At 42.9% G+C, this 22,946-nt stretch overlaps 1 protein-coding gene across 2 annotated transcripts in view; it reads left to right on the top strand.

Moving 5' to 3' along the window:
* The window catches only part of KDM5A (lysine demethylase 5A), a 96,143-nt gene that overhangs the window by 68,328 nt on the left and 4,869 nt on the right, over positions 1–22,946 (top strand). Inside the window, exons 25-27 of one of the 2 annotated variants that reach the window (XM_089671767.1) lie at positions 8,480–8,639; positions 11,676–11,890; positions 15,014–15,421. In XM_089671767.1, the coding sequence (XP_089527893.1) occupies positions 8,480–8,639; positions 11,676–11,890; positions 15,014–15,421 (783 nt within the window). Of the gene's footprint in view, positions 1–8,479; positions 8,640–11,669; positions 11,891–15,013; positions 15,422–22,946 lie in introns of both variants that reach the window. The other variant, XM_089671766.1, reaches the window with a different exon arrangement.

Below are 22,946 nucleotides of genomic sequence, written 5' to 3'. Positions count from 1 at the left end.
CAAAAAAGAAGGGTTTGTGAAAAGGAATTCACAGAAAAGCGGCTACATTATGAACAGAATGTGATACTCAGAAAAATTTCCAAAAATTATGCTTTATTACATATAAATATTTGACATATGGGCAATCGCCCTGGTTTACCATCACCTCAGTATGAGACAATACACACAGACCTAAAACCATATAAAATAACACCAAGACCGGTCTGGATAGATGTGCTGCAAAGACAATGACCACTGAAGTCTAAAGTCTTTGTAGCACTGGCACATAGGTTAACACTTCCCAAAGGAGGTGTACACAAAAATTATACCATAGGTATATAGTGTCACATGTAATAAATATAAAGACATGTGTCATGACCATATAGGTTCTATCCCATAGAGGGGAATTCCCAAAAATTATACCAAAGGTATGAAATATCACATGTATACAATGCAGCGAGCACAGTGTGTGTCAAAAGAGAGGCATAACCATAAGCCTATGTTAGGCAGCAAAAGGATATCACAAATGAGATGCAGTACAGTCCCATGCCGGCACATGTGGTTGGGGCCCATTCATCTGTAATATAAGTGACTGATTCTTAGGACTTTTAGATATAAATAACGCCCCAGTTGTTGCCTGGATGGAGAAACAGATGCAAGTAGCATTAATGGCTGGTTAATGCGCTAATTGAATTATTAAGGACAATATGTTAATTAAATAATTAAGGTAAACCTTCTTTGGGGAGATATCTAATAACCTGATGTTACACATTGAAATATAGGTCTAGAAGTGTAGAAGGGACTAATCTTTGAACTATTTTCCTCTCCTTTGAGAATAAATGTACACTTATAAGTGGTTAATTTGAAGTTTAGGAACCCTGGGCAAAATAACCTATAGAGCAGTGGTTCTCAACCTTTCTAATGCCGCGACCCTTTAATACAGTTCCTCATGTTGTGGTGACCCCCAACCATAAAATTATTTTCATTGCTACTTCATAACTGTAATTTTGCAGTGGAAGGAGTAGTGCCATGTCATTGGTGTCAGTGGAAGGAGTAGTGCCCCATCACTGATGTCAGTGGGATGAATAGTGCCCCATTGTTGGTATCAGTGGGAGGAATAGTGCCCCATCGTTGGTATCAGTGGGAGGAATAGTGCCCCATCACTGATGTCAGTGGGATGAATAGTGCCCCATCATTGGTATCAGTGGGAGGAATAGTGCCCCATCGTTGGTATCAGTGGGAGGAATAGTGCCCCATCACTGATGTCAGTGGGATGAATAGTGCCCCATCACTGGTGTCAGTGGGAGGAATAGTGCCCCATCACTGGTGTCAGTGGGAGGAATAATGCCCCATCGTTGGTGTCAGTGGGAGGAATAGTGCCCCATCGTTGGTGTCAGTGGGAGGAATAGTGCCCCATCGTTGGTGTCAGTGGGAGGGAATAGTGCCCCATCGTTGGTGTCAGTGGGAGGAATAGTGCCCCATCGTTGGTGTCAGTGGGAGGGAATAGTGCCCCATCGTTGGTGTCAGTGGGAGGAATAGTGCCCCATCGTTGGTGTCAGTGGGAGGAATAGTGCCCCATCGTTGGTGTCAGTGGGAGGAATAGTGCCCCATCGTTGGTATCAGTGGGAGGAATAGTGCCCCATCGTTGGTATCAGTGGGAGGAATAGTGCCCCATCGTTGGTGTCAGTGGGAGGAATAGTGCCCCATCGTTGGTGTCAGTGGGAGGAGTAGTGCCCCATCATTGGTGTCAGTGGGGGGAGTAGTGCCCCATCATTGGTGTCAGTGGGGGGAGTAGTGCTCCATCACTGGTGTCAGTGGGGGGAGTAGTGCCCCATCACTGGTGTCAGTGGGAGGAATAGTGCCACATCATTGGTGTCAGTGGGAGGAATAGTGCCCCATCATTGGTGTCAGTGGGAGGAGTAGTGCCCCATCATTGGTGTCAGTGGGAGGAGTAGTGCCCCATCATTGGTGTCAGTGGGAGGAGTAGTGCCCCATCATTGGTGTCAGTGGGGGGAGTAGTGCCCCATCATTGGTGTCAGTGGGGGGAGTAGTGCTCCATCACTGGTGTCAGTGGGGGGAGTAGTGCCCCATCACTGGTGTCAGTGGGAGGAATAGTGCCACATCATTGGTGTCAGTGGGAGGAATAGTGCCCCATCATTGGTGTCAGTGGGGGGAGTAGTGCCCCATCATTGGTGTCAGTGGGGGGAGTAGTGCCCCATCACAGGTGTCAGTGGGGGGAGTAGTGCCCCATCACAGGTGTCAGTGGGGGGAGTAGTGCCCCATCACTGGTGTCAGTGGGGGGAGTAGTGCCCCATCACTGGTGTCAGTGGGGGGAGTAGTGCCCCATCACTGGTGTCAGTGGGAGGAATAGTGCCACATCATTGGTGTCAGTGGGAGGAATAGTGCCCCATCATTGGTGTCAGTGGGAGGAATAGTGCCCCATCATTGATGTCAGTGTGGTGGAGGGGAGAATAGTGCCCCATCATTGGGGTCAGGGGGGGGGGGGAATAGTGTCCCATCGTTGGTGTCAGTGGGGGGAGGAATAGTGCCCCATCATTGGTGTCAGTGGGAGGAATAGTGCCCCATCATTGATGTCAGTGTGGTGGAGGGGAGAATAGTGCCCCATCATTGGGGTCAGGGGGGGGGAAATAGTGCCCCATCGTTGGTGTCAGTGGGGGGAGGAATAGTGCCCCATCGTTGGGGTCAGTGGGGGGAGGAATAGTGCCCCATCGTTGGTGTCAGTGGGGGGAGAAATAGTGCCCCATCGTTGGTGTCAGTGGGGGGAGGAATACTGCCCAATCGTTGGTGTCAGTGGGGGGAGGAATAGTGCCCCATCGTTGGTGTCAGTGGGGGGAGGAATTGTGCCCCATCGTTGGTGTCAGTGGGGGGAGGAATAGTGTCACATCGTTGGTGTCAGTGGGGGGAGGAATAGTGCCCCATCGTTGGTGTCAGTTGGGGGAGGAATAGTGCCCCATCGTTGGTGTCAGTGGGGGGAGGAATAGTGCCCCATCGTTGGTGTCAGTGGGGGGAGGAATAGTGCCCCATCGTTGGTGTCAGTGGGGGGAGGAATAGTGCCCCATCGTTGGTGTCAGTGGGGGGAGGAATAGTGCCCCATCGTTGGTGTCAGTGGGGGGGGGAATAGTGCCCCATCGTTGGTGTCAGTGGGGGGGGGAATAGTGCCCCATTGTTGGTATTAGTGACACAAATGATGGGGCACTATTCCTCCCACTGACACCAATGATACTTACTTTGCTGACCCCTGCTCCAGCCTGGGCTCGCTCTCTCACTTACCTGTCAGCTGTCTTCCTTCTCTGGCCTCTCTCTTCACTCGCTCCGGCAGCTCCCTCGGTCTTCTTTGATGTACGCGCGCTGCCGCTCGGCTCCTCCTCTCCAAGCTCCACCTCCTCGCCGGTGATTGGCCGCCTGTGTGCCTCTCCTGAGCTACAGTTCCGGTGGCCAATCGCCTGTCTTTTTAATTTAACTATGACCAGCGGTTGTGCTAAGTATTTAGCCCCTTTTCTTCCATTGGGGATAACTGCAATGTAATTTTTTGCATATGTGGGTGGGTCTTAATCCACTATAAATAGAGGGTTGAAATGCAGGAATCCCATTGGTCCTGACGAAGCTGAGTGAGATACGCCCATCGGCGAAACGCGTTGACATCATACGTCAGATACGTCACTTCCGGTCATGCGCACTAGGTGGAACGCACGCTGACCTACAAGGAGGTAGCCATCTTCACATGCCATGAGGCATACTTAGGCGGCACAGGCGCCATGGAGAGGTCGGAACCCGCGGTATGTCGGCTGATGTTAGCGGTGGTTCCTTGGTTCCATACAGCAGTACCTTTTGAAGGGCAGTACTTATGAAGGATATTCTTTTCTTTCCTACTGCCCATTGCACAGGTGGTGAGTGGACTGTTACAGGACATTAGATTAAAGGTCCCTTGTGACCTATATGGCATAAACGTCTATTATCGAGTGAAAGCTCTTACAGTGACTTCCCTCATATTGTTTGTCTTACTACAGGATGGGGACATTATGGTGCTTTATATAGGAAACAAGGCATGCCACATATATTTCAACGGGCGGAGGAGCCGCTGGGCCTTATCTTGTTTTCAACAAAAAGTGGTGTGTAGTCCACATGCTGTGGTGAAGAAATCACTTGAAGCAGTGTTCTGCTACTTGCATCTGTTTCTCCATCCAGGCAACAACTGGGGCGTTATTTATATCTAAAAGTCCTAAGAATCAGTCACTTATATTACAGATGAATGGGCCCCAACCACATGTGCCGGCATGGGACTGTACTGCATCTCATTTGTGATATCCTTTTGCTGCCTAACATAGGCTTATGGTTATGCCTCTCTTTTGACGCACACTGTGCTCGCTGCATTGTATACATGTGATATTTCATACCTTTGGTATAATTTTTGGGAATTCCCCTCTATGGGATAGAACCTATATGGTCATGACACATGTCTTTATATTTATTACATGTGACACTATATACCTATGGTATAATTTTTGTGTACACCTCCTTTGGGAAGTGTTAACCTATGTGCCAGTGCTACAAAGACTTTAGACTTCAGTGGTCATTGTCTTTGCAGCACATCTATCCAGACCGGTCTTGGTGTTATTTTATATGGTTTTAGGTCTGTGTGTATTGTCTCATACTGAGGTGATGGTAAACCAGGGCGATTGCCCATATGTCAAATATTTATATGTAATAAAGCATAATTTTTGGAAATTTTTCTGAGTATCACATTCTGTTCATAATGTAGCCGCTTTTCTGTGAATTCCTTTTCACAAACCCTTCTTTTTTGTATGCCTCTTTGGGCTACTGAATGGAAGCCATATATTGGGTGATACAGTAATTTATTTTGTAACCTCCAAAAAAACTATCTTTAGTCAATGTGCCATTGTCTAGCCTGTAGAGGTCTGTGCGTCCCTCCATGGATATACCTCCCCAGACCATCACTGAACCACCAAAACGATCATGCTGAACGATGTTACAGGCAGCATAACATTATTCGCGGCTTCTTCAGGCCCTTTCATATCTGTCACTTGTGCTCAGGGTGAACCTGCTCTCATCTGTGAAAAGCACAGGACTCCTGCGGCGGACCTGGCAATTCTGGCATTAAGTGGCAAATGCCAATCAAGGTCTGTGGTGCTGGGCAGTGAGCACAGAGCCCATTAGAGGATGTCAGGCCACCCTCGTGAAGTCTGTTTCTGATTGTTTGGTCAGAGACATTCACACTAGTGGCTTGCTGGAGGTCATTTTGTAGGGCTCTGGCAGTGCTCATTCAGTTCCTCCTTGCAAAAAGGAGCAGATAGCGGTCCAGCTATAGGGTTAAGGACCTTCTATGTCCCTGTTCAGCTCTCCTAGAGTAACTGCCTGTCTCCTGGAATCTCCTCAATGCTGTGCTACTGTGCTGGGAGACACAGCAAACCTTCTGGCAATGGCAAGTGTGATGTGCCTGTCTTGGAGGAGTTAGACTGCCTGTTCAACCTCTGTAGGGTCTAGGTATCGCGTCATGCTACCAGTAGTGACACTGACCCTAGCCAAATGGAAAACTAGTGAAAAACAGTCAGATAAAAACATGTCAGTGGTCTCCACCTGTAAAATCATTCCTGTTTTGGGGGTCATCTCATTGTTGCCCATCTAGTGCACCTGTTAATTTCATTAAAACCAAAGCAGCTGAAACTGCTTAACCCCTTGACGCCGACGTAACACAAATATGCGGCCTCACGGACCTGGGCTTTTTTCCGTGGGGCCGCATATTTGCGTACCTGTCTTTGTGCTGGGAGCGCGCCGCTCGGCGCGCTCCCAGCACCAAGACCGCGGTGTCACTGAGAGCCCCGGGTCCCGTTCTAACGATCGGGACCCGGGACTCCCGATTCCGGGTCACGTGATTGCTGTGATAGCCTCTGATTGGCTATCACAGTGATCAATCACTGTGCAGCCCGGCCCCCTTGTTTTCTCTCTCTCTATGAATGGAGAAGAGAGATACATTGTATCTCTCGAACTCCTGACACAGAGAGAGAAAAAAAAGTTTGTAAAAAAAAAAAAAAAAGATAAATAAATATTAAAAAATAAAGAAAAATACCTAGATCAAGGTTTGATCTAGTTCAGTACCAGGGTTAGTGTTTGGGTCAAGGTCAGGGTCAAAGGCAAAGGTCAGGGTCAAAGGTCAGGATTTAAAAAAAAAATTGGTATCAGTGTCAGTTAGTGTTAATGTCAATGTCAGTGACAGTGTGTTTTATATAAAAAAAAAAGACAAAAACAAAATGCGCACTGTTGTTTCTGGACTGTACTACGGGTACAAACAACAAATAACATACACATGTATGGTATCGCTGCGATCGTCAAGAACTGGAGAATGTATTTTGAGTTGTTCTTTGGTGGTAGGTTATGGTCGTAACAAGAAACACACAGTTAAATTTAAAAAAATGATTTTTTTTACTATTTTGGCCCAGTTTTCCTTTAATAATAAAAAAAAATTAGGAGCTATCCATGACCATTTACCACCAAATGAAAGCCCAATTTGTCCTGAAAAAAACAAGGTATAATCCACCTGGATGTACAAAGTAGTTGTGACGATATGTACGGTTTTACTAACACATGTCAATGTTGCAGAATTGTGCTTAGGCATTTAGATTTGTTTTACCCTTAGGCGTGAAGGGGTTAACAACCCCCTCTGCCACTTAACTGACCAGATCAATATCTCAGGAGTTTAATTGACTTTATGCTATACTCTGATTAAAAAGTGTTCCTTAAATTTTTTTGAACAGTGTATTAAAAAGTAAGGGTCCCAACACTGAACCTTGGGGTACACCAATAACAACCCTAGACCATTCAGAGTATGAATCACTAACTACTACTCTCTGAATTCAGTCTTTTAGCCAGTTTTCTATACAGGTCCTAGGCTGTGTTTAAAGTTTTGTCCACTCCAGGAATCTACAGCGTGGATAAGGTAAGGGAGGGTTTCCCCAGGTCCTGTTTTTAGATGTGGGGTGCTTTTCACTTGATTGTGTTATCCCCCACTGTAAATGTCTCTGCTAACATTGGCAGTAAGCAACATTATTATAACAATTGCATAATTTTCTTTAAATTTGGCTCTCTTTTTTTTCCCAGACAGTGTTGCTGCTCAGGTGGTGACATAATTGTACTATCACCTCCTGCATTTTATGAGACATAAGCTTAGACTTTATGCGGAGTTATACCCTATTTAACGGACATTTATGGAAAAATGGTCTGTCCCAGTGGTGGATCTTGCCACTTTCTTTTCCAACATGCATCTCCCTGTTCCTGCTGATAATGTTCCTTCAAGGCGTCTGTTGATGGATCCTTTGAAACCATATTGAAAGCCAGTCTTTGCTCTCACTGGTCCTGCCTTACATCTGACTATTGCAGCTACGTCCTTTTGCTAACTGAACTGATCAAATGAATATAGAATATGATCCTATCTTTCAGGACCCTGTTCTGCTGGAATAATTGCAGGTCATGTCTTCAGCACTGCTATTTTGTGTTGATGCCTTAGAGAGTATATTTTATCGGGTTGCTAGGATGATGTTGTTAAAGGCTTAGTCTGCTGAGCCTGTCCGTGAAAGGTATCTTAATGGTGACTGTGAATTCCTTGATAAATTTATCAAGGAAGTTGCTAGATGTAAGGTATTTTTACTACACAAAAAAACAGCCCAAGGGCCCAGCTGCTACTTAGTCAAAAGGGGTCCTTTTGCTCCACCCTGGCATTCTTCTCTAAGTCAAAGGCAGGTCCATCTTTTTTTGTCACAAACTTTGGACCCCAAAACCCTCCAAGCCTACATAGAAGCCCTCCTGACAATGAAGGGGTGCCCTCAACCCCCCTCATTTCAGAGTGGGGGGGGGGATACCTGTTGGAGATTGCACCAGTAAGGATAAGAGATGTCCCAGACCTTGTCCACCCATCAGTTTATTGTTTGGGGACATCTGATAGTTTATGACTCCCTGTCCTGTGTTCTATGAGTAGGATAATGGAAATTTTGACTTACCAGTATATTCCAGATCTTGGAGTACAGTATAGGACACAGGTCCCTCCTTTTTATTCTCTGTTTTCCCTCCATGGATTAGGTGGGGCTATATGAGTGCTCTGAGGGTGTTCCCAACAAAGCTTTTGTCGGTGTCCAATCTCCTGCAGATATCGGCATATGATCCCGGGTTTATGATTTTGTGGCCTGTATTGTTCTCTAAGATAAGGAGTTAAGTCAGAATTATAAATTCACTGTCACAGGCTGGAGCTGATCCAGGACAATCCTGGGCTAAGAGAAAGTTGAATGACGCTGGCAGTCAGACTGAGGACATTCATTGGCAGAAAAAAACTGTGGGGGGGAAATATTTGGACTGAAGCTAAATATTGCAAAAAAAAAAATTTATCTTTTAATGCTCTATTCATATAAATTGTGTTTTCTGGCTGGATTCCTGCTTTAAGCTAGAATAAATTACACTTTTTTTTTTCCCCTAGGAGACTGGCAGCGTCAAGTCTTCAAGCAGCCTAGAACCCAACCTGTTCTGTGATGAGGAGATTCCAATTAAATCAGAGGAAGTGGTCAGCCATATGTGGACTACTCCCTCGTTCTGCGCTGAACACGCATATTCTTCCGCTTCCAAAAGCTGCATACAAAGTGAGTGTGGACTTCACTAAACGGCCTTTTTTATCTCAGGGGTTGGAGGAGCGCTATTCTCAGAGGTTCGCTGGGCTTTCCTGTTTGTTTAAAGGATGAACAAGTTAATTTTACTTTTGAGCTTAGCAGTGTTTTTTATTTAAAATGAACCTTGGCCAGCTTTAAAACAGTTCAGGCAAGATGGGAATTGTTCTGAAGTGCTACACCTTGTGGTAATCAATCTCCTTGGAGCGCCTCAGATCCTTGTACTAGGCTATTTGTGGGTCCTTGACTTCTGCCCAGGGCAGGCGTAAAGAAAAACTATCATTAAACTTGATGAATAATGGTGAAGATATGGTGTGAGAATTAATAAAACATAGTGTGTGTGTACATATATGTGTGTGTGTGTGTGTGTGTGTGTGTGTGTGTGTGTGTGTGTGTGTGTGTATATATATATATATATATATATATATATATATATATATATATATATATATATACACACTGCATGTTGAAATGCGTTTTTATTACAAAATATATGAAAAATATTTTTAAAAATAAATTTCAAATATACTGTATGTCTTTAAAAATACAAATCTACATTTTTGGAATGCATTTACAAATATATGTTAAAATTAAATTCTTAAAAAAAAAAAAAAAAAATATATATATATATATATATATATATATATATATATATGTATGTATGTATGTATATATGTATGTATGTATGTATGTATATATATATGTGTATATATATATGTGTATATGTGTATATATATATGTGTATATATGTATATATATATGTGTGTATATATATATATATATATGTGTGTATGTATATATGTGTATGTATATATATATGTGTGTATATATATATATATGTGTATGTATATATGTGTATGTATATATATATGTGTATATATGTATATGTATATATATATATATATATATATATATATATATATATATATATATATATATACACTGCATGTTGAAATGTGTTTTTATACATTACAAAATGTATGAAAAATATTTTTTAAATATATTCTTCAGATTTTTTTACCATATAAAAAAAGTCATTTTAACATATTTTTACATATATTTGTAAATGCATTCCAAAAATGTAGATTTTTAAAGACATACGGTCTATTTGAAATCTATTTTAAAAAATATTTTTCATATACTTTGTAATAAAAACACATTTCAACGTGTGTCCCCGTGTGTGTGTCCGTGTGTCCTAGATTGTAAGCGCCAAGGAGCAGGGCCCTCCTATCCCTCTTGTATTGTTGCTGTATTTTCTCCCGTTATATTGTAAAAATTATTGAAATATTGAATATGACCAAAATTGTCAATATATTTGGGAATAATATTTTTAAGATCTATTTCAAATATATTTTTCTTCCATGTGGGTATCTTTGGAAACATCAAGGAAATTATACGATACACCCAAGAAAATGACAAATGATCCTCCAATAGATCCAGGAATGTATTTTTTTTAATGACTGAAAATTAGTTATTGAGAACACAGAAAAATCCTGCATACCTGCTGTAAACCTCTGTGGGATCGTGACTGGTGGGACTTCACTGTTGAAGAAAAGAGGCTTAGAGTGGACCTTCAGTGCCCCAAAAGGAACTTACTATATATAGCCAGCAGCTGTCTTTTCTTTGCTGTTCAATGATATAAAACAAGAGACAGTATTGCGCCACGAGTTCTTGGTCCAATAACTTACCTGGGAACGGTTGGTTCTATTGGAGGATCATTTTGTTTTTTAATTTTAAGGGGGTGCCGCTAGAGGTGGCATTAAGGGGTGTGTTTTGGGGACAACGGAGAGACCACAAAAGAGAGAAAAGAAAGTAAAGATAGTTCTTTAACTAGTGGCAGTTGCTTGCCAGCAGGGGCGGACTGACCATTTGGAAACTCAGGCATTGCCCGAGGGCCCAATGTCAGTAGGGGGCCCCATGAGATGCCCCTGGTACCTTTTTCATAGGCTTTTTTGAGTTTGGGCAAGGACACAGGGGCCCCATGATCCCCTATTGCCCGGGGGCCCCATGAGTTGTCAGTCCACTCCTGCTTGCCAGGCTGCATTTAGACTGCCCTAGGTAACTCCTATAAATGATGCTGAGCCTCTGTGATTGAAAGTACTGAAATCCAGTGTATAAAAGGAGCTAGCCAAGGACAGTAAGGCTGGAGAGGAAAGCACTACATGATACTGCATGTCTGACAGCAAGGAAGTGAGGCATGCTCTATCTGATGTGTTGCAGCTTCTAATGCACATTACAAAAAGTTCACAGTGTGCAGTGAAATCAGTAAGCAATTTCAGTACAGGAGAGGAACAACTACAACTGTGCAAGACTGAATGGAAGGCTGGAGTTCAACTTAAATCAGTGGGTTTAGTTCCGCCTTAAAGTATACTTCTGTGAACCCATACCTTTATTAAACAACCCATTCAGTTTAAATTGATTGTGTGTGTATGCATGTATGTATGTGTATATATTGTATATCAAAAATGTTTCCTTCTTCTAGAAGTAACACATGACCTCTGCTGCTCCTAGTTGCATAAGGGGGGGTGGGGATGCCTGTCAGCAGGAGGAAAGGAGAAAGCAGTACACTGATCTTCACATTGAAGAGCTGTGCAGGGAGCCATTGGAGGACAGGCAGGTTGTTACTTTTTAACATAAGTACATGGTACGACAGACACATATCAGGAATCCGAAATGTCATGTAACATACTCATTAAGATAGCTGTAGCCAAAGCATGCTTTTGTTTGTTTTTGTTTTTTTGGTTTGGTTATGTGTGGAAGGCTTAGAAATCCTGTCGGTTTTTACTGGAGAGTCACCATTGCCACTGGGACCAAAAGTAATTTCTACTCAATTTGGAGAGATCTTCTCTTGCTTTCTGTTGTACCTGTAGAACTGGAAGTGAAGGGTAACCTCACAGCAAAAATTAAAGTGATTTTAAAAATACCCTAGTATATTGAATGCAAAAAAAAAAAAGTTTTCTGGCTATAGATACATTTCATCAGGATGATAATGTTCTTATTTAAAAGCTTCAGGAGCACCTCGAAAGCAGCCTCGGAAGACCCCTCTTGTGCCCCGTAGTCTGGAGCCCCCGGTTTTAGAGCTATCTCCTGGAGCTAAATGCCAACTGGAAGAACTTATGATGTTGGGGGACCTTCTGGAGGTGTCGCTGGATGAGACGCAACATATATGGCGTATTTTGCAAGCCACACATCCTCCTTCGGAGGAGAGGTTCCTGCATGTTATGGAGGTAATGGACATTCAGCAAAATTATTTGGGGTTTGGCCATTTGTAACAAATCATTTGCATCGGTTTTTGTGTTGGAGGGATAATCCAGTTAGGATTTTATATATTTATATTTATATATATATATATATATATATATATATATACACCGTATTTGCCGGCGTATAAGACGACTTTTTGACCCTTGAAAATCTTCTCAAAAGTCGGGGGTCGTCTTATACGCCGGTACACATGTTAGGGGGGCTGCGGCATTAAGTACAGGGGTTTGCAGGGGCTGACGTCTCTTACCTGGATCCAGTCCCACGACGATCCGGTCCAGGAAGCGCGGCGTCTCCTTCAGTTCGGCCACTGGATGTTCGTGCGGCTGCGCGGCTCCGCCTCCTCACCGGTGATTGGCCGCCAGAACTGTAGCTCAGGAAAGGCACACAGGCGGCCAATCACCGGCGAGGGGGCGGAGCCGAGCGGCCCCGCGAAAATTGAGTGCCGGAGCAGCAGGTAAGTGCTGTGTGTAGAGGTGCTGCTGCAACCACATATGCTGGCTGCAGCAGCACCGTACTAGAACAGGGTCAGCAAGTGTCAGTGGGAGGAATAGTGCCCCATCATTGGTGTCACTGATACCAATGATGGGGCACTATTCCTCCCACTGATACCAACGATGGGGCACTATTCCTCCCACTGACACCAACGATGGGGCACTATTCCTCCCCCCCACTGATACCAACGATGGGGCACTATTCCCCCCCCCACTGACACCAACGATGGGGCACTATTCCTCCCCCCACTGACACCAATGATGGGACACCATTCCTCCCACTGACACCAATGATGGGGCACTATTCCTGCCACTGATACCAATGATGGGGCACCTATTCCCCCCACTGATACCAATGATGGGGCACTATTCCTCCCACTGATGCCAATGATGGGGCACCATTCCTGCCACTGATACCAATGATGGGGCACCTATTCCCCCCACTGATACCAATGATGGGGCACTATTCCTCCCACTGATACCAATGATGGGGCACTATTCCTCCCACTGACATCAATGATGGGGCACTATTCCTCCCACTGGTGTGCATTGGAAGAGGGGTAGTCTTATACGGCGAGTATAGCCCAAACACTACATTTTAGCAGGAAAAGTAGGGGGGTCGTCTTATACGCCCAGTCGTCTTATACGCCCAGTCGTCTTATACGCCGGCAAATACGGTATATATATATATATATATATATATATATATATATATATATATATATATATATAAGGGGAGACTGAAAAGTTCTCGGCCTACCCATGAAGCATTTGTCTTAGCCCAGTTTTATTTTTGCTCCTCATAGTACATATCTTTGCAAGGTTCCATACCAGATTTCTCACAAATAGTTTTTTTTTTTTATTTCAGTTATTGAAGACTGAAGCGCAGAAGGTCATCATTGTCTGTCTGAAAGGTGGAGAAAGTGAACAAACGTGCTGTTATCCAATACCTGCTGAAAAAGGGAATGAGTGGACAGGACATCCACAAGTACATGATGGAAACATTAGGGGAGGATGCCCCTTCCTATTCCACCGTTAAAAAGTGGGTGGCGGAATTCAAGAGGGGGAACCCCTCTGTCCAAGATGCCCCTCGCAGTGGAAGGCCAGCAACTACCTGTCACATGCCTGTCTGCCATTATAAGATCCTGGATTGCTGTGATGTTTTCCTTCGTACAAGCAGTTCCACTGCAAGGGGCATCTTGGACAGAGGGGTTCCCCCTCTTGAATTCCGCCACCCACTTTTTAACGGTGGAATAAGAAGGGGCATCCTCCGCTAATGTTTCCATCATGTACTTGTGGATGTCCTGTCCACTCATTCCCTTTTTCAGCAGGTATTGGATCAAAGCACGTTTGTTCACTTTCTCCATCTTTCAGACATTGATGACCTTCTGCGCTTCAGTCTTCAATAACTGAAACAAAGAAAAAGCTATTTGTGAGAAATTTGGTACGGAACCTTGCAAAGATATATATTTTTAAACTTGGAATTATAGTAGAACTAGTGGTACAACTTTTTTTATTTTCATATGGGATAGTGTAAGGGAGGGTTGTAACTCCTGTCAGTTTTTTCTTTTTGCTGTCTGTGTCCTATTGGTGAGATTTTCCGATTTTCCTTTACCTCCCATCTCATATCCAAAACAGGAAATGTTACAAAATCCTTCCAAAGTGAGGGCATCCTGGGGTGTCACCAGAACTCATGTTCCCATTGGAAGCTTCACCTTTGTTCCTGTTCTGGTGTCAAGGAACATTTTTGGGATTTTCATTTACTTTCACTTTCGTTGATAACTGTAAACAGAACAAAGAGGAAGGTGGAATCTTCAATCCCTCCACTCAAAACTAAAAAAAAAAAAGTTTTGCCTTTTAGTTATACCTTAAAGCGGATTTCCAGGCTCCCTCCTTTTTTTTCTCCAAATTCCCGCCTACCTTGATGTTGGTTCAGATACTTGCTCACCCAGTGGATCCAGCAGTATCCTGCAGAATCCTCTCAGAATTCTGTCCTGTGCCACCATCTTTCTTTTGACGTCATGGCAAGGCCCTCCAGCTCTTCCAGGTTCAGCCGTCGGGCCTCATGACGTGCTGCTAGGCCAACCCCCTCCTCCTTTTTTGGTGGATCACTATGCCTCCTAGGATATGTGACGTGCATATCTCAGGAAGTAAAGAGAGGAAAGGGCACATCATTTGTCTAGGCGAATGATGAACAAGGGGGGGCGGGACTGAACGTCTTGGTTTATAAAAAAAAAAGTAAATTACAGGAAAGAGAAGTGGCTGTCTGTGTAAAGGCGGGGAGAAGGGGTAGAGTAGGGAACTTTGAAATATGAGGGTGAAGATCCACTTTAAGTACAGCACTGTGTGACATCCTGCAGTCAGAGGCAATCAGTTGTTGTGGGAACATGTCAATTATGTCTCTGCATTTTTCATACAAGTATTGTTTAGGTGAGAGGTTCTATAGTGTGAGATAACAAAGGGCTATAATCACATTTATCAGCATTCTCAGTTCAGCATGACTGCAAAAGGAAGTTTTCCTGAATATGCACTGATAGCTCATTGGTTTATCTTGTCACTTTGAGTAGTTTTGCAACCCATGTTGACTTCCTACAGGATGACAGCCTGGACGAGAAACCTGTGAAGGTAAAGAAAGAGTCATCAGAGAAGAAACGAAAGAGGAAATTGGAGAGGGCAGAACACCTCTTTGCTGAGGGTAAACAGAGGTCCAAGGAGCTGAAGAAGCTTGACAAGACCAAAAAGAAAAAGCTCAAGCTGGGTCACGACAAGGCCAAGGAGCTCAGTAAACTGGCTAAGCGGCTTGCCAAAGAGGAGGAGCGCAAGAGAAAGAAAGAGAAGGCAGCGGCGGCCAAAGCTGAGCTTAACAAGGAGATCACCGAGAAGAAAAGAGAAAAAAAGGTCTTGGACATCCCCTCGAAGTATGACTGGTCCGGAGCGGAAGATTCAGATGACGAGAACGCCATATGTGCTGCGCAGAACTGCCAGCGCCCATGCAAGGACAAGGTGAGAGGGGTGCGCAGGTGGATGGGCACGTGGAGTTTTCAGAATATCGTGTTCACATTAGTTGATCTTGTCGGTGAATGACCACGTGTCCTTCCTGTGCTTAATATTTTTGTTTTAACCCTTTCACTGCCACCTATAGGACTGCTTCCTGCTTCCACCTTTGCTATAAGCTCATTGTCACTTCACCTATAGCAGAAATGTTCAGCAGACACTGCTGAACAAAACATCAGATCTGATCAGTGGATGACATTCCGCTGATCAGAGCTAATTATCTTTAAAGGAGCGATGTCCCCCCTCCCAAAGAGGCCACCAATGCTGCTGCTTTCCTGGGTCTGCCTCTAAATCCCACCGCTTTTCTGTGCCCTCCCACTCTTTTGGCCCCTTTAGGTTACCCTGCAGCTGCTGGTTTCCCGCCTCTCCCACCGGCTTCAGGGCAGCCACAGAGGCTTTAAAAAATACATACGTACACAAAAATATATACATGTGTTTACCAGCCCCCTCCTTTTCCTTTGATGGATACAGTAAGTGGTTATTACTTATCGTTCCTGTATCCACTGATAACTGGGCATAGTAAACTGTGTTTACTATGTGTCAGTTTATGAATGAAAAAGAGTCTTTATACAGACTCCTTATTCATTCATTTAATGTGCAGCTTAGGATGTAAAGAAAGGGACTGTCTTCAGTGCTTTTTTTTCTGTCTCAAAAAAGAAGAGGTTTAGACCTCCAATATCTCACAACCCCCCCCCCCCCCCCCCCAATTTTTTTTTCTTAAAGTAAAGTTTACCTGCACAGGTGTTCTGTGCATCCCTGTGCAGGCAGTCCCATTGATGTAATTTGGGATGTAGCAACTGCACGAACATAGCTGTTGCTCCCAATGTGACATCCATGCAGGTTCGGGTGCATATCCCTTAGCTCACACTGTCTGCGCTTGGAGTCATGCACCCACACTAATGTCCGATTGTGAGCAGTGGCTATGCCTGTGCAGCCACTGCATCCCCATTGACATGAATGGGAATGCATGTATGGAACACCTAGGCATTCCTGTGTGGGTAGACACGGCCCTCCATGGACATACGCTTTAGTACGCCCCATGTAAATGAGGCCTTAGTAGCAATTTAGCAGGAATTTTGTAAGTTATGTTGTGTTTGTGTGCACTAATAATGATTTTAGTGTAGTGTAAAAATAGCGATTTGATGAACATTTGCGCAACTACTGCAGGGCCTAAAAAATCTGTAGCACTTTTTTTATTCTACAGGTCATGTGCTTTTAGAAAATATATTGTTTGGGGGTCTTTTCAATTCTGAAAGCTGTAAGTGAACAATGGTTACCTTCAGATATTGAGACTAAGTTGTTTTTATTTACAGTTTTGCACACATTCCGTTTTAATCATGTCACCAAAAGGCACAATTTAAAATTTACAAATATTTGGTATTTATTAACTCGATAGAGTTTTAACTTTTGTATTTAGTATGAATTTAGGAGGAATGTTATACATTTTGCCATGTATGTATGTATCTACTAATAATGATTTTAGTGTATTTTAGGTGAAAATAGCGATTTGATGAACATTTGCGCAACTATTGCGTAGTCTAAAAAGATCAGCAGCACATCTTTTTTCTGTTCTATAGGTCATATGCTTTCGGAAAATATATGGTTTGGGGGGTCTTTTACAAATTCTGGAAGTTGTTTGTGAAAAATGGCAACCTGCAGATTTTTAGAGTAAATTGTTTTTATTTGCAGTTTTGCGCACCTTCCGTTTTCCCCATTACACAAAAAGGCGCAACTTTAAAATTTACAAATATTTATTAACTCAATACAGTTTTAACTTTTATATTTAGTAGAACTTTAGCAGGAGTTTTTTGTAAATTTTGCCATGTATGTATCCACTAAAAATATGATTTTAGTGTATTTTTAAAAATGTAATAAAAAATTAAAACTAATAATAAATAAATATTTTTATTTTTTCTTCGTACTGTCACCTGTCAGTGTCCCTGATCACTGCCATGCCAGTTATATGATGATGCTGTACTACACTGGTGACAATTAAAAAAAAAAAAAAAAAATAATGAAAATAATGTTTTTCATTTTTTCATTTTCTAAACAATTATGACATAAAAATTACAACTTCAAAAAGCTCGCCATGCCTCTTATGAAATACGTCGGACTGTCTACTTTGCAAAAAGTGGTCATTTGGGGGATATCTATACTGTTCCTATATTCTTGGACCTCAAGAAATTAGATTGGCTGTCAGTACTTCAGGATTGATCAATATTCAGATATATCCCATAGTTTGTGAACTCTATAACTTTCCTACAGACTAAATAATACATCCTAATTTGGGTTATTTTCACCAAAGACATGTAGTAGAATACATCTTGGCCTAAATTTATGAAGAACAATTATTTATTTGCAAACTTTTATAACAGAAACAAAGAGAAACTTAGTTTTTTTTTTTTCAAAATTTTCGGTCTTTTTTTGTTAATTTAGCAAAAAATAAAAGTGTTGATTAAATACCACCAAAAGAAAGCTCTAGTTGTGTGAAGAAAATGATAACATTTTAGTTTGGGTACAGTGTAGCATGACCGCGTAATTGTCATTCAAAGTGTGAGAGCGCTGAAACCTGAAAAATGGCCTGGGCAGGAAGGGAGTAAAAGTGCCCTGTATGGAAGAGGTTAAAAATGGAGCGCAGGGCCTGGAAGCGATAGGGTTAAATGTATTGAACTTTTAACAGTTTCTCCAGCACAGTGCAGTACTACAGTGGCTTTGCTATGTTCAGACCTCTTATTTAGCGGTTTTGTTGCTGTGTAGCTACTGAATCTTCCTCAGGACCGTGCCATTGCCAATTTTAAGCCCAAATCCAAGTTAGGGTCCACACTAGGACCCCTCCCACATTAAAAGCCCAATTCAGGGTTTTGTTTTTTTTTTTCTAAGGTCCACCATGTTTGTCTGCGCTTCTCACCTCCTCGCTGGTGCTGTTTAACCTATGTAGGAATTCATTTTCACCACAAAGTGTTCCTAGGTTTCTTGGATGAATGACACCCAGCAGGCATACTGTGCGTGCAGGGCATCATGCACCCACCCCCGAGAAGACTTCATCACATTAGTGCCACTCAGTGCATCATGCAGGGACACCCACCAACAGAGTAAATATTAAGAGTAAGAAGACCCAGCACTCCCTTAATGCATGCTTGTGTAACCCCACCAACTCCGAGAGACTTCAGTTTTTCTCTAGTGACCTTAGTTGATGGATCTCTTCTCTGGAGAGGTTTATTCTTTTTTTAAACCATTCTGTGTTTCTTCAGACACTCTTGTCAAGATCTGACTGCTTATTGCCTGCAATATTTAACAGTTTCTGGATCGGTAAACCTCAGAGACTGTACCCAGACCGCACTGTGGTGGGCTAGGCCTGTAAGGTTTTCGCTTTGGATCCTATTCTAGACACTTAACATGGCACATTGTTGCAATGAGTGCAGTTAGCCACAGGGTGCTATACAGATCCAGAAACCTGGTCTATCTTTTTATGCTTCCCAGATCCTGAAAACACTCTCAGCAGTTTGCCCAATATTGACAAGGCAAGAGAGGGTTTCCCTATAATTTGGACCATTCCTGGCTATACACAATCCGCAGTTCTTCGCATTCAAACACATATATACAGTGCCTTGAAAAAGTATTCGTACCCCTTGAAATTTTCCACATTTTGTCATGTTGCAACCAAAAATGTAAATGTATTTTATTGGGAATTTGTGTGATAGACCAACACAAAGTGGCACATAATTGTTGAGTTGAAAGGAAAATGATAAATGGTTTTCAAAATTTATTTACAAATAAATATCTGATAAGTGTGGTGCGCATTTCTATTCAGCCCCGTTGACTCTGATACACCTGACTTAAATCTAGCGGAACCAATTGCCTTTAGAAGTCTCAGTATAAATACAGCTGTTCTGTGAAGCCGTCAGAGGTCTTGTATGAGAACGTTCGTGAACAAACTGCATCCTGAAGGCCATGAAACACCTCAGACAGATCAGGGATAAAATTGAGAAGTTTAAAACGGGGTTAGGTTATGAAAAAACATCCCAAGCTTTGAACATCTTACTGAGTACTGTCCATCATCTGAAAATGGAAAGAGTATTAATACTTTTTCAAGGCACTGTAGTTACAGCAAGGGGTAGTTCTTTATTTTGTGTTACTCCCTAATATTATACTTGTCTCCAATTTCTTTGGCAGTATAAGTATTTACACTTACTTTTAAATGTGGCTTTTTTTTTTTTCCCTATCCATGCTTTGTCTCATGACTCTAATGTTGTTGCCTCCTGCCTGTTGCACTTCCACCCCCATATTGCACAAAAATGTGCACACTACATTTGCTGCAATTCCTGATACCTTCTGCTACAGAGACTCCAAAAAGGAATATGGTCAGCCCCTAGGCTATAGCAGTTCCTGCATTCTGGACATGCAAATCCCCTCTTCCTCTGCATCCATTCCATGATCCAAGAGGGGATCCCCTCACTTTAGTAATGACAGATAGCAGGCACAAGGATGCAGGAACTATGGTCATTTTCCACACATTCTGCTGATGGCCTAAGGGAAACTCAAAACCCCACCTAGCGTGATAGCGCTTCCCTTGTCCTATTATGAGACCGCTCCCCTCCTCTAGGTCCATCTCCCTCTCTGCCGCATGTAATGTGGCCTATCTGACAAAAGCAGATTCTTTTGCCACTAGGTCTGAATTATTTGAAACACTTTTGGCTCTCCTAGAACCTTCGATTTCCAAAGGCTAAAATAGCTATGCTGCCTCTTTTCCCTCTGACTGTTAATCAATCAGAGATGGAGCTATCTTTTATTGTCTTGCTTTATTCTGCCCTATATGTAACCTTATTATAGCGTTTACCTATTTTGATATTGGCAGTCTTTTCTTCTACCTCACTAATGGAAGTTTCTCTCTGGCTATTGATGTAGTGCTTATAAGATTACTAAAGCCAGCCATACATGGATTGAAATTTGGCCAGTCCATCAGGGACCAGCCGAATTTCAATCCATGTGTGGGCAAGCTGATTGTACCCAAGTCAATCCATCAATCAACCTGTTCCCTAATACCTCGGGGGTCATAGCCACAGGAACTCCGTTAGTGCCTGGAACTCATTGATTTGAGCACACCAACACTGTGCTTTCTTGTCGGTGACCAACACTTCCAATTTGTCACCCTGCCATTTGGGCTTTATTCTGCTCCACTTCTTGCTCCACTTCAACCACTGCTAGTATCTCAGAGCATCCTTTTCATGGGATACCTAGACGATCTCAAGCTGAAAGACTCCACAGCCACAGTCTTGTCTTCCAACATTCAAAGAACAATCCAGCTTCTTCAAACTTTCAGAAGGGTAATCATCTTAAAGAAGTATGCCCTTCACTCTTACCATCCCCTGGTGTATCTAGACTGATTCTAAACATGGCCCAGGGCAAACCTTTCCTTTCCTAGGGAAAAAAATGCTTCTCTGAATTCCAACTGTTGGACTTGCAGATCAGTCTGGCATTCCTTCACTCCTTCCCTTCTCCCTGAGGAGTCTTGTCCTCATGATAGTCTCTTTCAAGGCAGTTTCCCTTTACTTCGTTCCAATCCAGACCTTTTGCAGCACAACATTCTCATAGTGTGGGACAAACCGATCTCTTCTTCTCTGTGGCATGGTTGATTTCCAATTTAGCCCTAGATGCCAGGAAATCTTGCCTCCTCTCTCCCTTGAATGTGGTTATGTTGGATGCCAGCCTATTGGCCTGGGGTGGGATTTCCAATTTTCTAAATGTCCAGGTCACCTGGTCCCTGCAGGAGTCAATGCTTCTTATAAGTTTTCTGGAACTGTGCTTGAGTGTTGGCATGGCGGGGCGATGTAGGGTATGGAATATATTATGTAACTGGATTCTGGGGGTTTTTTCCCCTTCACTTTATGCATTTTGATGTAATGTAAGGTGAAAGAAAGAAAGCTTTTGGTCTAATAAAGAAATCTTTATTAGTTTGAAATCAAGAGATGTGCAGTCCTGTTTATATCAAATGCCCTTTTACATGAAAATACAACTTGGATTTTTAACTAAAAAAAGCATTTGATATAAGCAGGACTGCACATCTCTAGATTTCTTATGTTGGACACAAGTGTAACTCACCCCTAAGCGTGTTTATATATAAGCGTGAGCTTCTTACACCTCTCTACTAGAATTTTGGACATCTGTTCTTATAAGATCGTGCCTGATTATATATATTTGTTTAAGTGTTTGATAAAAATGTGGATATATTGTTCTACCTTTTATACAAATTTTTACCTACACATAGTCCCTGGGGCTATTCTCTCGTTCATGTCTGACTCTACTGTAAAGGGATGGGATTCTACCTTATCCATCTTGTTCCAGAAACTGTTGGCTTCACTTGCTCTTGTCAATTCCATTATACAAGGTGGTAATCCCCCACTTTGACCTCCTGTGTCTCCCTGATCTGAATCTAGTACTTTTGATTCTTCAGAGACCTCCCCTTGAGATGACCAGGGATATCATATTCTAGGATCTCACCACTAAAATGACCTTTTTAGCAGCCATTACCTCCGTCAGGTGTATCTCTGTATTCCATTAGTGTCATGCAGAATGTTATGACTCCCAGTGGAGATGGTCATGACAGCCTGGGTTTACATGGAGTGGGTTGAATGAAGCTGGTAATTATTCAACCTGGAAGAGGAGCGACAGCCAGCAAAGGGGGAGTACGTGGATGGGGTGGGGTGGAGAACCGAAACACATGGAACTGAGCCTTAGCGTTAACAGCTAACTTGCTTGTTCACTGTCTCTTGTGCTGCAGTTGCCAACAGCCTGTTCTGTTTGGTAACAAGCGGCTTCTGTTCTCTGGTCTCGTGGGAAGAAAATCTGCATTTCATTCCGTCTTTGTGGATTTCCCTTAAAAAGTAATCCTCTTCCAGAATAGACCAGCTCTCATGAGCTGCTGAGTACCATGCGTTCTGCTGCACTGTATAAAAGTGACAGAGTTAATTACCATGTGATCTTAATGCAGCTGCAGAGAGAACTGCCCTCAGTCCTTTCTATAGTTAAAACTGACTTTTAATCTACTTATATTTTTCCTTCCCTGGTTCCCACTTTTCCCTCATCAATATAAGGAAATTTTCAATAAAATCTTTCAGTTTTCATTACATCTCTTATTTCACACCCATTGATGTCATCACTAGGTTTCTGTGCGCATCTATGCAATGCAGGCAGATCATGACTGGAGGGAGGAGCCAGCAGAATGCTGTACATGGTCTCCTGAAACATCACAGAACCCTGCCTTTTGTACTCCTCCCAATGGTCCCCATTCGTGTTACAAGCATAGGCTGGCTCAGCATAGGCTGGCTCTGTCTGATTTGCAACTTCTAATGCATACTGTGAGGTTACAGTGTACAGTGACATTCAATCCAAGAAAGGAGCATGTACAATTGTGTAAGACTTTTGTAGGTAGGCTGGAGTAACACTCTTTTCTGCAGGATATTGGAATCTATACCTG

This window comes from Staurois parvus, unplaced genomic scaffold (genome assembly GCF_062004578.1).
Source record: "Staurois parvus isolate SC_StPar_1 unplaced genomic scaffold, SC_StPar_1.0 ptg000114l, whole genome shotgun sequence".
NCBI classification, from domain to species: Eukaryota; Metazoa; Chordata; class Amphibia; order Anura; family Ranidae; genus Staurois; species Staurois parvus.
This window is presented reverse-complemented; position numbering and strand designations above follow the sequence as displayed.